General features: G+C 39.8%; 2 protein-coding genes across 3 annotated transcripts in view; one reads left to right on the plus strand and one right to left on the minus strand.

Annotated features, from left to right (window-relative positions):
* LOC117371607 (uncharacterized) overlaps positions 1–3,624 on the minus strand; it is a 57,463-nt gene extending 53,839 nt beyond the window's left edge. The window contains exon 1 of the mRNA XM_033967339.2: positions 3,565–3,624. The gene's annotated coding sequence lies outside the window, so the exon portion shown is untranslated. The remainder of the gene's footprint in view (positions 1–3,564) is intronic.
* Positions 3,625–4,477: 853 nt separating this feature from the next.
* ears2 (glutamyl-tRNA synthetase 2, mitochondrial) lies at positions 4,478–12,490 on the plus strand. Of its 2 annotated transcripts, none has more exons than XM_033974116.2 (10): positions 4,478–4,908; positions 5,557–5,712; positions 6,478–6,667; positions 7,202–7,352; positions 8,026–8,347; positions 8,907–9,015; positions 9,231–9,384; positions 11,160–11,290; positions 11,820–11,952; positions 12,306–12,490. In XM_033974116.2, the coding sequence occupies exons 1-10, from the start codon at positions 4,686–4,688 to the stop codon at positions 12,396–12,398; spliced, it is 1,662 nt and encodes a 553-aa protein (XP_033830007.1). In that variant the 5' UTR covers positions 4,478–4,685; the 3' UTR covers positions 12,399–12,490. The 2 variants fall into 2 exon arrangements, with proteins under 2 accessions (XP_033830007.1, XP_055077404.1); XM_055221429.1 differs by having other exon boundaries at positions 4,505–4,908; positions 12,309–12,426.
* The last annotated feature ends 70 nt before the right edge of the window (positions 12,491–12,560 follow it).

Genomic DNA, 12,560 nt, shown 5'->3' on the forward strand with positions numbered 1-12,560 from the left:
GAAGGGGGGTATCTACACTCCAAACTCCGCCCCTGCAAGTAGGTGTTTGTTATCAGAAACACTTGACCATAATCAGGGCAGTCCTGTGTCCTTTTTTACCAGAAAGGTGCAATTTTACCTAGTTTTCACTAAAGTTGACAAAAAATGACTAAGTAGATAATGCTATTAAAACACTACATACACAGTTTAGTAGTAGAAAAAAGTGGATTTAGTGTTAAGTTCCACTTTAAGGCAAAGGCACGTCACAGATTCAGGTGAAGGTCAAGAGAAAGACAGACTTTCTCAAACATGAATGAAAGAAAGCACAATATAGAAGCTTCCTGACAGATCCATAACATACCCTGGAGCTTTTGTACAAACACTAGCACTGCTTCACTTTCCCCTGGCCCAGTCTAATGTTACCCCACACACACTCCTCAGTCAGAGTCAACACAATGAGTTTGCTTTGGATGACTGTGCACACACACCACAGTAAACACCTGCACCACCAAAGAAACCATCAAAAACATGGCTAATATTGACTCATTCACACTGATGGATTTAACAGAGTCATTAGGGTTGGGTCCATGACTTGTGATTGTATGCCCTCACATGACACAGTGATAAAGCGTGTGCAGTATAGTCCTGATATAGTAAAGATAACGGACTGTGACATGGTTGTGGTAGATGGTCTCACACCAAGGTGCCCCTGACACTGTCTCTGCCCTATGGATGATGATACTAAATGATAGGACAGCACGATTAACCGCAAATGAATCTAAATTGCAGTATGAATGGAAACAATTAGCAAATCACAAGGGTTGCAATTATTTAAGGAGTGCCCCAGGGCAGCGGTGGCTACAATAGTACTATCTTCATTCCTGCCTCAAACTACAAAATCACCCGTCTTATTTTACATAAAAACTGCTAATCCTGTAGTTTAGTTTCCTGTACAAACATGTTGTGAGATGTGATTCTTGTATTAGTTTGTCAGTTCAGATTTCAGTCTTTTTGTCAGTTCTTCTTCATTTAAAATGTAAACTTTAAACATCGCAAAGCTTGTCAGAAAAATCGTAATTAGATTTTTTTTCCCCAAATCGTTCAGCCCTACTTAATTGGCTAAGCAGTCTAAAGCTAAGCTAACTGCTTAGACTCAAAACAGAGGAAGGGAAACTATTAGTTAGTTTAGTACTTGTATCATAAAGTATGAGCATGGCTTTAAATGTACTGGAAAAATGAGTTGAATACAGTACTCATTTTTTATTTTTGAAGAAAAAGTCCTACTATTTCAAATGTACACTTTTCAATTCAAATAAGTAGTAAGCTAGCCTCCGAATATGTCTAATAAAATGTGCAGATAATACACACTGATACATTAGACTCTTCCCCGAGATTGACTTTTACTATACCAGTCCATTCTGTTGGTTCCACACACCTGTAATATACACACAGCTCACACTAAGCCATTTCTATGAACAGTATTTATCCAGGAATGACAAGTATGTGTGCCTATTGCTTCATATTTGGACCTTTGCGTAGGCTATATCTCTGTATTTGCCAGGGAAAAGTTCACAATGGATGGTACATACATAGGCCTGGTGCTGCTCTGTATAAGAAGCAGCAGAGACAGGCTGAAAGCTCTGTCTGCACTCTCAACTCATAACTGCATAAGCTACAGTCCTAATATTTACAGAGTAGAAAACATTTGAATATAAGGAAATTACACCTGATTATTGTTGTGTGCAAAAAGTGAAAAGTAGTTTATTTTAAAGGGTTTGCAGCTGTCTATAATTATTCTACACTTACCTAACATATTCCTGGCATCTCAATTATTAACTACAAGTGCCTTTTGTTAAATGCAAAATTGAGTGACAAAGCAATTAATCTATCCAGCATTTATTTCATTAAGGATGTTTTATAATGTTTTTTAAATGTCAGACAATTTTAAAATCATCCAGATTCCTGTGACTTTGCATTTTTTATTATCTCTAAGCGGTAAAATAAAGTCATCTGCTTCTTCTGAAAGTTCACGCTTAACTGTGATTGGTTAAATCCAGTGGCCCCTCACTAAGTGTCTTACTGTAGTGGGTGAGAGAAAGTGTCTGTGTCTGAGCATAGATCTGCATTAAATAGAGAAATAGTGAATCTGAGTACCACCAGAAGAAGCCTGAGTATGTTAAATAAAGCTTGTAAAAGTAAAGCTAAAATCCAATTATTATGAGGGGCGAGATGTGTTGTATTTGATGTATGTACCATATGTTTACAGGTCTTTCATCCACCTACAAAAACAGTTACTCTTACTCAACATCAGCCTGTCCAGGGATGACAGGTGGAAACTAGTATTTATACTTTAACCTGGCACCGTACATGTTTCCTGTTTTTTTAAGGTCAACGTAATGTCATGCACTGTCCCTGTCTAAATAAAAGCATACTATAACATCCAGGTAAAACTAAAACAAGTGTTGAGGGAAGAAAAAAGATGTGTGATTTACTATAAACCCACAACATGTAACAGACAGACTATAAAAACAATTGTACGCACACACACGCAGACACACGCAGACACACACATTCAGGCTAGCAGCGTATTCGGAGGACCCTCTAAAATCACAGTATAAATCCTAACAGTGGGAGCTAATGCGAATCCTCACACAATAGCACAACCTGATCACACTACTCCTTCCTCTGTATCTAAAGCAGAACATTAAGCTTTGCAATGTTACTTAAAAGTACTTAAAAAGTCAACAGCCATTTTGAATTTTCACTATAACCACTAAAATGTTAAATGTTGTTTCAAGACTAGTGGTCAGGTGATAAAACGCAACAAATGACCCCTGAAAATCATTATACTATTTTATTAGTTAAAAAGAAATGACAAAAAAAAGTTTTAGATTTTAGAGCTTAATTTCTAGTTATCAAATTTCCTTGAGTGATACATTTTGGAGGAAATTCAGAGAGGTAGGTTTAAATTAAAATTCAAAAATGTGACAATGACCCCTGAAAATCATTATATTATTTTGTTATTTTAAAAAAAAGAGAGAGAAAAAAACGTTTTAGATTTTAGATCTCAATTTACAGTTATCAAATTTCCTTGACTGATACATTTAAGGAAATTCAGACAGATAGGTCTAAATTTAACTTTAAAATTAAGGGCAAGGCAAGTTTATTTGTATAGCACAATTCATACACAAGGTAATTCAGAGTGCTTTACAGAATAAGAAAGACATTTAAATCACAGTACAACAAATCAAAACATAAATAATCACAAATAATCATCTTAAAATTAACATTCAAGGAGAAAAGTGCAGAGTAAAAGCCATAAAGTAGGTTTTAGTCATCTCATAAGACTGAAGCGGAAAGAATTTTAACCCATAGTTTTAGATATCACTGATTATTTTTTGTAGTTTAGTTTTCTCTAGTTTTCACCAGCAAAAATATTACATTGACAAAAATTCACAAAACATATGTTAGTAGAAAAATCTATCCACAAATCTACCCATATTTGTCTTACTGGTAGCTGTTACTGCCAGTCTATTTGTGCTATTATTGCAGTAAAGATCAGTGGTATTAAAGTGAACGTCTTACCTGTCGTCAGTGCAGTGTGTTGTGCTATATGCTAAATGCTTGTGACTGTGCTTCAGGTGCAGTATGAGCCTACCTCCAGTCTAACTCCAGTCTCCGGGCGTGGTGTGACAGCAGTCCCGGGGGAAGGATCTCCTCTGCTGGGACCAATAGAGACGAGGGCTGCTAGAGTCCTCCAGTGAGGGGAACCAGCCTAGGAAACGCAAACAACAATTTACACTGCACTATTATGGCCTTTGAAGAAGTGCATAAGAAGTGCATTTGTAAGTTTTGTTATTAATGAATTTGTGGGGATATAAACATGTAAAGGTTAATATATGAGACAAAACACAGAAAAAAGGGGGATGAAATTGCTTCTGATTGAAAACCAAAGTAATCCAAAGTCAGAGCTTGTATTCCCATTAAACAATAACCTAATATGTTTAAGTTATTCTTCACAAAGGCAGAGGACAATGGGATTATGTTGTCACTACCTGCATGTGGGCGGTCCAAGTAAATGACTCTTACAAAAAAGATCAGGTCCAACCAGTTCTTCTTATTTCCAGTAATTTGTTCTGTATGATGTATATGTACTATAGGTCAATTTCAATTTATTATTTTTTTATTTTTTTTTTTAGCAAATATTGCTATTGATAACACATGAATGAATAATGCCACATGAAATAATAAGATCATATATAAAATGAGAAAAACATAGCGCAGGTGCATCCATGAGAGGGCAGTATTGATTTGGTTAACCGTTGACTGTAATACCAAATTTATAATTCAGTTATCTTACATTGTATCAGCTTGTAATTCATTTTCTACTCGTCTACAATAATTATATGCTGTTCGAGAGTACACTGTTAATTGTTTATTTTCGTTTCAGTAATTAACTCATGTCAGTTGATGTCTTTTGTCCATGTGGAGTTACCATACGCAAGATGGCGGCGCCGTGGAGGCAAGACTGACGCAAATCTGGTAGCGACTTTCACGCCGATGTTGACGTTAGGAGGATACTTAAAATTCATGACGGCACGTTTTGTCTGAAAGCACAAAGTTTTGACAGCTTTAAAACACAGCTGGCATAGTCAAAAGACAGTTATAGACATAGAAAATGACAGCTTGCTAACTAGCATGTCTGAATGATGTCCCGGTTTGCCCGCAGCAGCACAGCCGGTTTTGGGGACATGACCTTTTGTCTGCGGGTCTGTGTTCGCCTGGCTGTGGGTGGAGGCTGCAGGGTCGTTCTCCGGAGATGCTCCACGGTTCCGGGACAGGTTGGGTCCGGGGAAGGGTGCTCAACGGGTCTGGGACAGGCCAAAGAGGGTGCAGGGGTCAGAGTGCGTTTCGCGCCAAGCCCCACAGGTGAGCACGTGCCCCCTGGATTACAGCTGAGTTTGATGACAGCTGCGTGAGTGGTGGAGGCAAAACTATATCTGATAATTATAAGAGGTTGTCATGAGTTGCCAAGTCCTAGGAGTGTTTGGATTGAACATATTATAAAATACTCAAAGCAGGACAAGATGAACTACTCCAAACCCAAACTAAACCAAGGATGAAGAACTAAACCAGGTCTAAGTAACGTTACACCAGATCTGATCCCATAGACTAGGGCCATCTAAACCTGTTGGACAGAATAACTAATTAAAGGTGCAATTTAACATTTAGAATATGTAACAAAAAAACTGTACATTTTTGTATATTTCTACCTCTAAGACTAGTTTATTTTTAAGCATCTTTTTTGAACTTGTATATTATTATTTTTCAGTGTTTTATATTGCACTTTTTCACCGAAGAACGTTCCTAGTTTGTGAGTTGTGTTCACTGACAATAGCAATAAAAGTCCTCTGATTCTGATATACTGTTTCCAAGACAAATTTCTCCTAAGGACACAAATAAAGAAGGCTTAACCAAAACCCGTCCTGCACTACTACAAACAAATATGATGCAACCTGATATTTTTTCCTAAAATTGTGAGGCACTTCCATCGTCTGACTGTGAACTCTTTGACAGGGTTTTTGCACCTGGGAGGCCTGCGCACCGCTCTGTACAACTATCTCTTTGCCAAGAAGTACGGAGGCACCTTCATTTTACGCCTGGAGGACACGGACCAGAGCCGGCTGGTCCCAGGAGCGGCCCAGGCTATAGAGGACATGCTTGACTGGGCAGGTACTTGCTAGATCAGGGTACTCTCAGGCCACACACTCACTGCATCAGGTACTCTCAGGCCATAGACTCATTGGATCAGGGTCCTCTCAGCACATACACTCACCACATCAGGGTACTCTCAGCTCAAACACTCACCGCATCAGGGTACTCTCAGCTCATACACTCACTGCATCAGGGTACTCTCAGCTCAAACACTCACCGCATCAGGGTACTCTCAGCTCATACACTCACTGCATCAGGATACTCGCAGGCCATAGACTCACCATATCAGGGTACTCTCAGCCCATAGACTCATTGCATCAGGGTACTCTCAGCCCATAGACTCATTGCATCAGGGTACTCTCAGCCCATAGACTCATTGCATCAGGGTACCCTCAGCCCATAGACTCACCGTATCAATATGATTTCAGCTTTTAGGGGACATGCTGAGCTGGGGAAACATGAGTAACATGAGAGGTTATGCCGTAGGACTGTGGGCAGCTTCAGGCCTGAACTCTGCCAAAAACTCTGTAATCTAATTGTTACAGTTGTCTTTCGCCTTGTATTACTCTGAGGTGTTATTTTACTGTTACTGGATTTATAGATAAGGCCATCTTGGAACTTATTAACATAAAAAAACACAGCTAGCTTAGATCAGTGTGAATCTTTTATGTACAAATATTTGACTGCATTATTTGTTCTTTTACACTTAATAATACAACTTAGCATCACTTGTACCTCTTTCCTAACATGGAGCTTGTGGGTCTGTTTCTGTTTGTGACTCAGGGATCCCTCCAGATGAGAGCCCCCAGCGTGGAGGACCTGTGGGGCCGTACCTCCAGTCCCAGAGGCTGCAGTTGTACTCCTCCACGGTCCAGCGCCTGCTCCAGTCTGGGCACGCCTACCACTGCTTCTGCAGCCCCCAAAGACTGGAGCTGCTCAAGAAGGAGGCTCTGCGCAGCGGTCAGACACCCAGGTACTCATCATGTCTGTGGTCTGAACCCTCACAGAACTGCTTTTATTCATTCATTAATTTTATGTACTGAAGAACTAATGTTGTAGGATATGGGGGAAACTCACAAGGATGGCCTATATTGCAATAACAGTATTTTATAATAGTATAATATAAATTTAACAAACTTATCCATGAGGTAAAGCTACAATCCACAAGTGTATTTGTTTTTGTTTTTTCGTTTTTTTTGTTATCAGTAGATGGCAGATGTGAAACCTGTCCCCCCTTCTCCTCACCCGGCCCCTTCCCTCCCCCCTCACCCCACATTCATGTTGGCTGGTATTTCAGTGACAATCCTTTTGCAGTAGCTTTGTGCAGTCTTGTAGAAACAGGTTCATACTGATTTACACTTGCTTGATCTTGGTTTAGGTCCAGTTTATGAGCATTTGGTCCTGTTCATGTCCTGGTTTTGTGCTGGTCTTTTCTTGGTTTAGTTGCAGCTTTAGTCACAGTTTTTGTCAGGGTGATGGTGCATGCCTGAGAGTTGTGTGTCCACAGGTATGATAACCGGTGCCGGCATCTGGAGCCCGCACAGGTGCAGCAGAGACTGGACCAGGGCCTCAGTCATGTGGTCCGGTTCCGTCTGCAGGAGGGGGTGGAGTCTTTCCAGGACCTGGTCTTTGGATGGACTCGTCATGAGGTGGCACAGGTACCACACTTCCACAGTAGGATTTATATTTACTATTCATTTAACATTTACACAGCTGATATTTATTATATTTGATAATAAAAGAATGGTGGGATTATGGGTTTAAAAATACACAATTTGTTATCAGTTTAGGATGAGTGGGAAAATACAAATTGTATTTATTTATATTAAAGTCCCAAAATGAAGGCCAGTTGCCCCTGTAATGTTTATTTTTCTTTGCATACACATTGTAAGTTAAAGGTGCACAATGTGTCTGCCACCTGCTTGTTTCCATTGAGACTTCATTGCTTTGTCTGGAATGTTCCGTAGTATGACATTAAACTTATCTATAACACTAGACCTGGTTACAGATCAGATCTGTGGAGAGCTGAGCACGCACACAGTAAAAATGCATTCAATGTATATTTGCACAATAAAAACACCTGTAATGAAATAAATGGGGAAAACAATAAAAATAAAAGAGACAAGTTTAATGCCATACTGTGGAACCGTCTACGCAATAATATCTCTATGGAGACAAAGAGCAGGCTGTTCACCTGAAATGCTACACAGGTCTGTCATTTTCAGACTGTTAATTCTACCAATGAATAGATGAAGGGGCTTATTTAACCACCAAAGTGACAGTGGAGTGATATTACAGTTTTAATGTTGAGTTTTGATTGGTGTTGTGCAGGTGGAAGGAGACCCTGTGATCCTGAAGGCAGACGGCTTCCCCACGTACCACCTGGCCAACATCGTGGACGACCACCACATGGGAGTGAGCCACGTGCTGCGCGGCTCTGAGTGGCTCATCTCTACGTCCAAACACCTGCTGATGTACCGCGCCCTGGGCTGGACCCCCCCGACCTTCGGACACCTCCCACTGCTCACGAACAAGGACGGCTCCAAGCTGTCCAAGCGCCAGGGTCACATCTTCATCCAGAGGTTCAAAGCAGAGGGGGTCCTGCCTGAGGCCCTGCTGGACATCACCACCAACTGTGGCTCGGGCTTCGACTGTGAGTCTGAGCAAACACTAGGGACATTTGACTGGTTTGGTTGGAACAACACATTCAAAGTTAGAGCAAAAATATATAAAAAATAAATCCTCTAGAAGAAATGATTGATTCGGTTGTTTCTGTTGAACAAAATTCAGCACAAATCTTTATCTAAGTCACTACATTTTGAAGCTTTATAAAACCTCAAAACCTGTTCAAAATATGTTTACTTTTTACTCATTAACATTTTTTTTAAACTGGTACTTTAATACTTTTACTTAAGTAGATTTTTTTCATGTGATACTTTAACTTGAAGTTTATTTGCTCATGTATCTGTACTTTTACTTAAGTAACAGAATGGATTACTTCTTCTATCACTACTCTATACACACCTTTAGTTTTGTTTTACATGGGATTTGAACAGACTTTAGTTTCGTTCAATTCAGCTTTTATTCTGATCTGGTCCAACAGAAAATTTAAACTAGACATGCCGACAAGCCAAAAATAAATCACTAGGATAAGACTCATAACATTTCATAACAGTTTAACTAATCCATATGTATACGTGTGTGTGCTGCAGCTAACCGAATGGGCCGCAGTCTGGAGGAGCTGATCGCAGAGTTCAACCCCACCAAGATCACCACTCACTCTGCTCTCATGGACCTGGACAAGCTGCCCGAGTTTAACCGGTGCGCCCCTGCTGGTGATGATGCTAACTGTAGACCTGTCAACTTATCGTTTAGTATATAAAAGATAGAATAAGTTTTGGGGTCAGTATTTATTGTGGGTACTTTTTTATGTACTAGTTGGAAACCTTTTGTTATTTTGTGCTACTACAATTAGCATCTAACACTAGTTCTGTTTGTGTGTGTCTGTGTGTGTGCATGTATGTGCGCACATGTAGGATCCACCTGCAGCGGCACGTGGATGACCCTCAGCTCTGTTCCTCTCTAGTGGATCATCTCCAGAGCCTGCTCCTGCTCCAGTACTCGGAGCTCAGCCTGGACCAGGACGTTCTGCAGCCTGAGTACATCACACGGGTGATGCACCACAGGAAGGTGAGCCCACAGGCACATGGGGAGTAAACTATAAACATGTAGTGTATACAGAAGGCTACAGGTTACAGCACTGGTGGGTTTCAGGACAGAGTAGCCAAACATTTTACTCAAGTAAGAGTCATGTTCTTTCAAAATAGTATTACTCAAGTAGAAGTAGTAGTCCAAGAAAAAAAGTATTTGGGAAAACTAGTTTGAAGGACAAAACATTAAACGATGCAGAAAATATGGTATTTTCAAACAGACACAAAAATGAGACAAAGTAAAATTATATCTGAAGGACCTGCAAAAAACACTAATGTTCAAATAATTTCATATTGTCGACATAAAGCTTTTGTCACTTGTAGACTCACAGTGAGAAAGGGAACCACAACTTTTAAGTGAAAGTATGGTTAGTTCAATAAAATATTACTCATGTAGGAGCAAAAGTAAGTATGCAATGTAAGTAGGTTTGAGTACTAACCAGCTCTGATTTCAGATTAACACCGCTCTAATGACAGGGTTTATCCACATCTGACACAAAGTTCAATGTCTTCTCTGGCAGAACAAAGCATGAACATGACATGAAAAAAGTTAATATTTTTTCACAACATTAGAAAGCGATGCCTTTATTCAACCTCAAAGGTGTGTCTTTTGTCAGGTGAAAGGACTCTAAGCCATAAGATTAATATGACAAGTTTGTGGAGCCAATCCCAAATAGTGAGAAGGTGTGTGTATATTTTGTGATTGGATATTTCTTTCAAAAGCAGTGAAGAGTTGTATATCATCCGGTTCTAGAGCAGAGGTCGGCAAACCTTTCTTCAAATTTTCTTGAGAAAATTCCCCCACTCCCTTTTCCTGATTGTATGAAGGGCCAAGGGACTGTTTTATACTATTTATACCATACAACATTTTGAGTATGATTATGAATGAGCTGCACTAAATGTATTGCAGTGTGAGAATATATGATAAATGAGAAAAAGTATCATATGACTGTGGCAAGTCGAGGCACTCTGAGACATGTACTTTTCAAAGGCACCTTAAGTTTGTTCTAGAGAAGACATGGGTAAACTATGGCCCACCAAATGTGACCAAATTATATTAAAATAGGTAAGGGTAAACCTTGTTTGAAGTTTTTCTGCTGTGTTTATTTAACTGAAATTGAATAAATTAATTATTTATTTAATTAATGCATTTGGAAAACAATTTGTACGATGAGCCTTGCATATTCAGGCTTTGCTACATGTTTTAGGCCGAATCTCTAATGTAATATATACATATCCTGGCCCAGACCCTCTGTCAAATTTTAGAACCCACTGTGGCCCGTGTGTCAAAAAGTTTGCCCTGGCCTAGAGCTTATACAGACTTTAAAACACATGCCAAATTATTATTATTATTATTATTGTTCCTCAATAATAGAGAATATATAAAAATAAAGTCTATTCTGAAGCCTTTAGTCACCAGGTTTAACCTTTTATTTGGTTAAAGATGTATTTTTAAATATTCCAAAGTAAAATAAAAACAATAATTGACTGTGGACTAATAAAAAAAAGGAAAAACTGGTTTGTCTGCAGCTACTAAAATAACTGTTAGTGGCAGTCATACATGTTCCATACATTTGTCAGATTCATCCTGCTTGTATTACATGAGCCTGGTGCCTTGATTAAGTTCATTAATGCAGTAAATGTGGTGTAGACTGATTTCAAAGTGATCTTCTGTGCACTTGAGCAGTTTTGAGGAGAATAAAAGAGCTTTGAAACGGTTCATCAGCCATGGTTCCTCTCTTGTCTCCTCTGTAGGGACACATCTCATCTGTGAAGGAGCTGCTCAGCCCACAGTACTCCTACCTGTGGATCCGCCCGTCCTACACTCCCCAGCAGGTGGCAGCAGTCACCAGCGAGGCCCCCCACATCGCCTCTCTAGTCATCAGGTACAGTATTGTTACTACTGGGGTTTAGTAAAGGCTAGAGACAGCATCATCATGGGAACCAACATTCAGTTTTAGCAGCCACGAAACAAAAGTTTATGGGCTTTTTGTATTTGTACTTTATCTAATATTCTACCATACTCTTGTGTAAAAAAGTCTTGAAAGAAATATTTTTTTCATTCTAAGTAATAAATTATTCTTTTTATTGCTATGTTAGATTTAACATTTTTAAAGTTAGCATTAGTACTGAGACACTAAAGAAATCAAAATAAAAGTTTCCTTTCAGTATTTAATGATTTTAGCGCAAATGGCGGTGCCCACCCTGCCCCTAACCGGAAGCAGCCGGCTGCCGTTAAGCACAGAGCCAATTTTGCTCCTCTTAAAATCACAAAATGGCTCCTGCAACTTCCACAGCAGCAGAATTCATGATCTCTCTAGATGTTATTATACCTCATTAACTGTGACTTCATACCAATACTACTCAAGTACAAATACAATTCAATTCAAGAGTCTGGTGCCTTTTCTGGTGCAGGCTGATGGAGCAGAGCGGGGAGCTGACAGTGGAGCGCCTGAGCTCAGAGCTGAAGGCTGTGGCCAAGCAGAGCCAGCGCACCCAGTACAGAGAGGTGATGAAGCTGCTGCGGCTGGCTCTCAGCGGCCTGCAGGTAACTACACTCTCATGTCAATTACACATCTACAATACAAGCTTTTCCATGGCCCATACCCATGTATATTTAAATCCAGAACAGTGATGATCTATAGCTCATGTGAATCAGCATATGACTGTTTTAACTCAGATTACACACTGCAGTTTCCAAGTGTGTATTTGCAGTATAGACATGACTAAGCACACTGACTTCAGAGTCATCCCTCTTTAGAGTCAAGAAGTGACTCAGTAGAGCACTATAAACACACAGCTGATAGAGGCAGTGAGAACAGGCACTTCCTCTGTCCATGCCAAAGCTAACATGCTAACAGTTCCCTCTGATGTTAACAGTTCCCTGTGTTGTGTTCACAGCAGGGCCCCAGTGTGGCGGAGATGATGGTGTGTTTAGGAGTGTCTGAGACAGTACAGAGGCTCCACAGACTGCTGCAGCCTGCACATACCTGAAGGATCCACACACGGACCAACTCCACAGACTGCACTATGGCCCTCATATGGGAATTATTATATTTTATATTAAAAAATATGTTTTCAAAATGTAAAATGTATCCTGTGTGTGTGTGGTTACCCAAAGCACATTCAGTGCTCTTCATTCATGTTGGCACCATT

This window comes from Periophthalmus magnuspinnatus, chromosome 1, assembly GCF_009829125.3.
Source record: "Periophthalmus magnuspinnatus isolate fPerMag1 chromosome 1, fPerMag1.2.pri, whole genome shotgun sequence".
NCBI lineage: Eukaryota > Metazoa > Chordata > Actinopteri > Gobiiformes > Gobiidae > Periophthalmus > Periophthalmus magnuspinnatus.

Bases quoted from the DNA above. Each gene is read 5' to 3' on its own strand.
- ears2 (XM_033974116.2), top strand. From the start codon at position 4,686: ATGATGTCCCGGTTTGCCCGCAGCAGCACAGCCGGTTTTGGGGACATG. The intron at 6,668-7,201 runs GTACTCATCATG...GTGTGTCCACAG, and splicing joins CGCAGCGGTCAGACACCCAG to GTATGATAACCGGTGCCGGC. The intron at 9,385-11,159 runs GTGAGCCCACAG...TCTCCTCTGTAG, and splicing joins GGGTGATGCACCACAGGAAG to GGACACATCTCATCTGTGAA.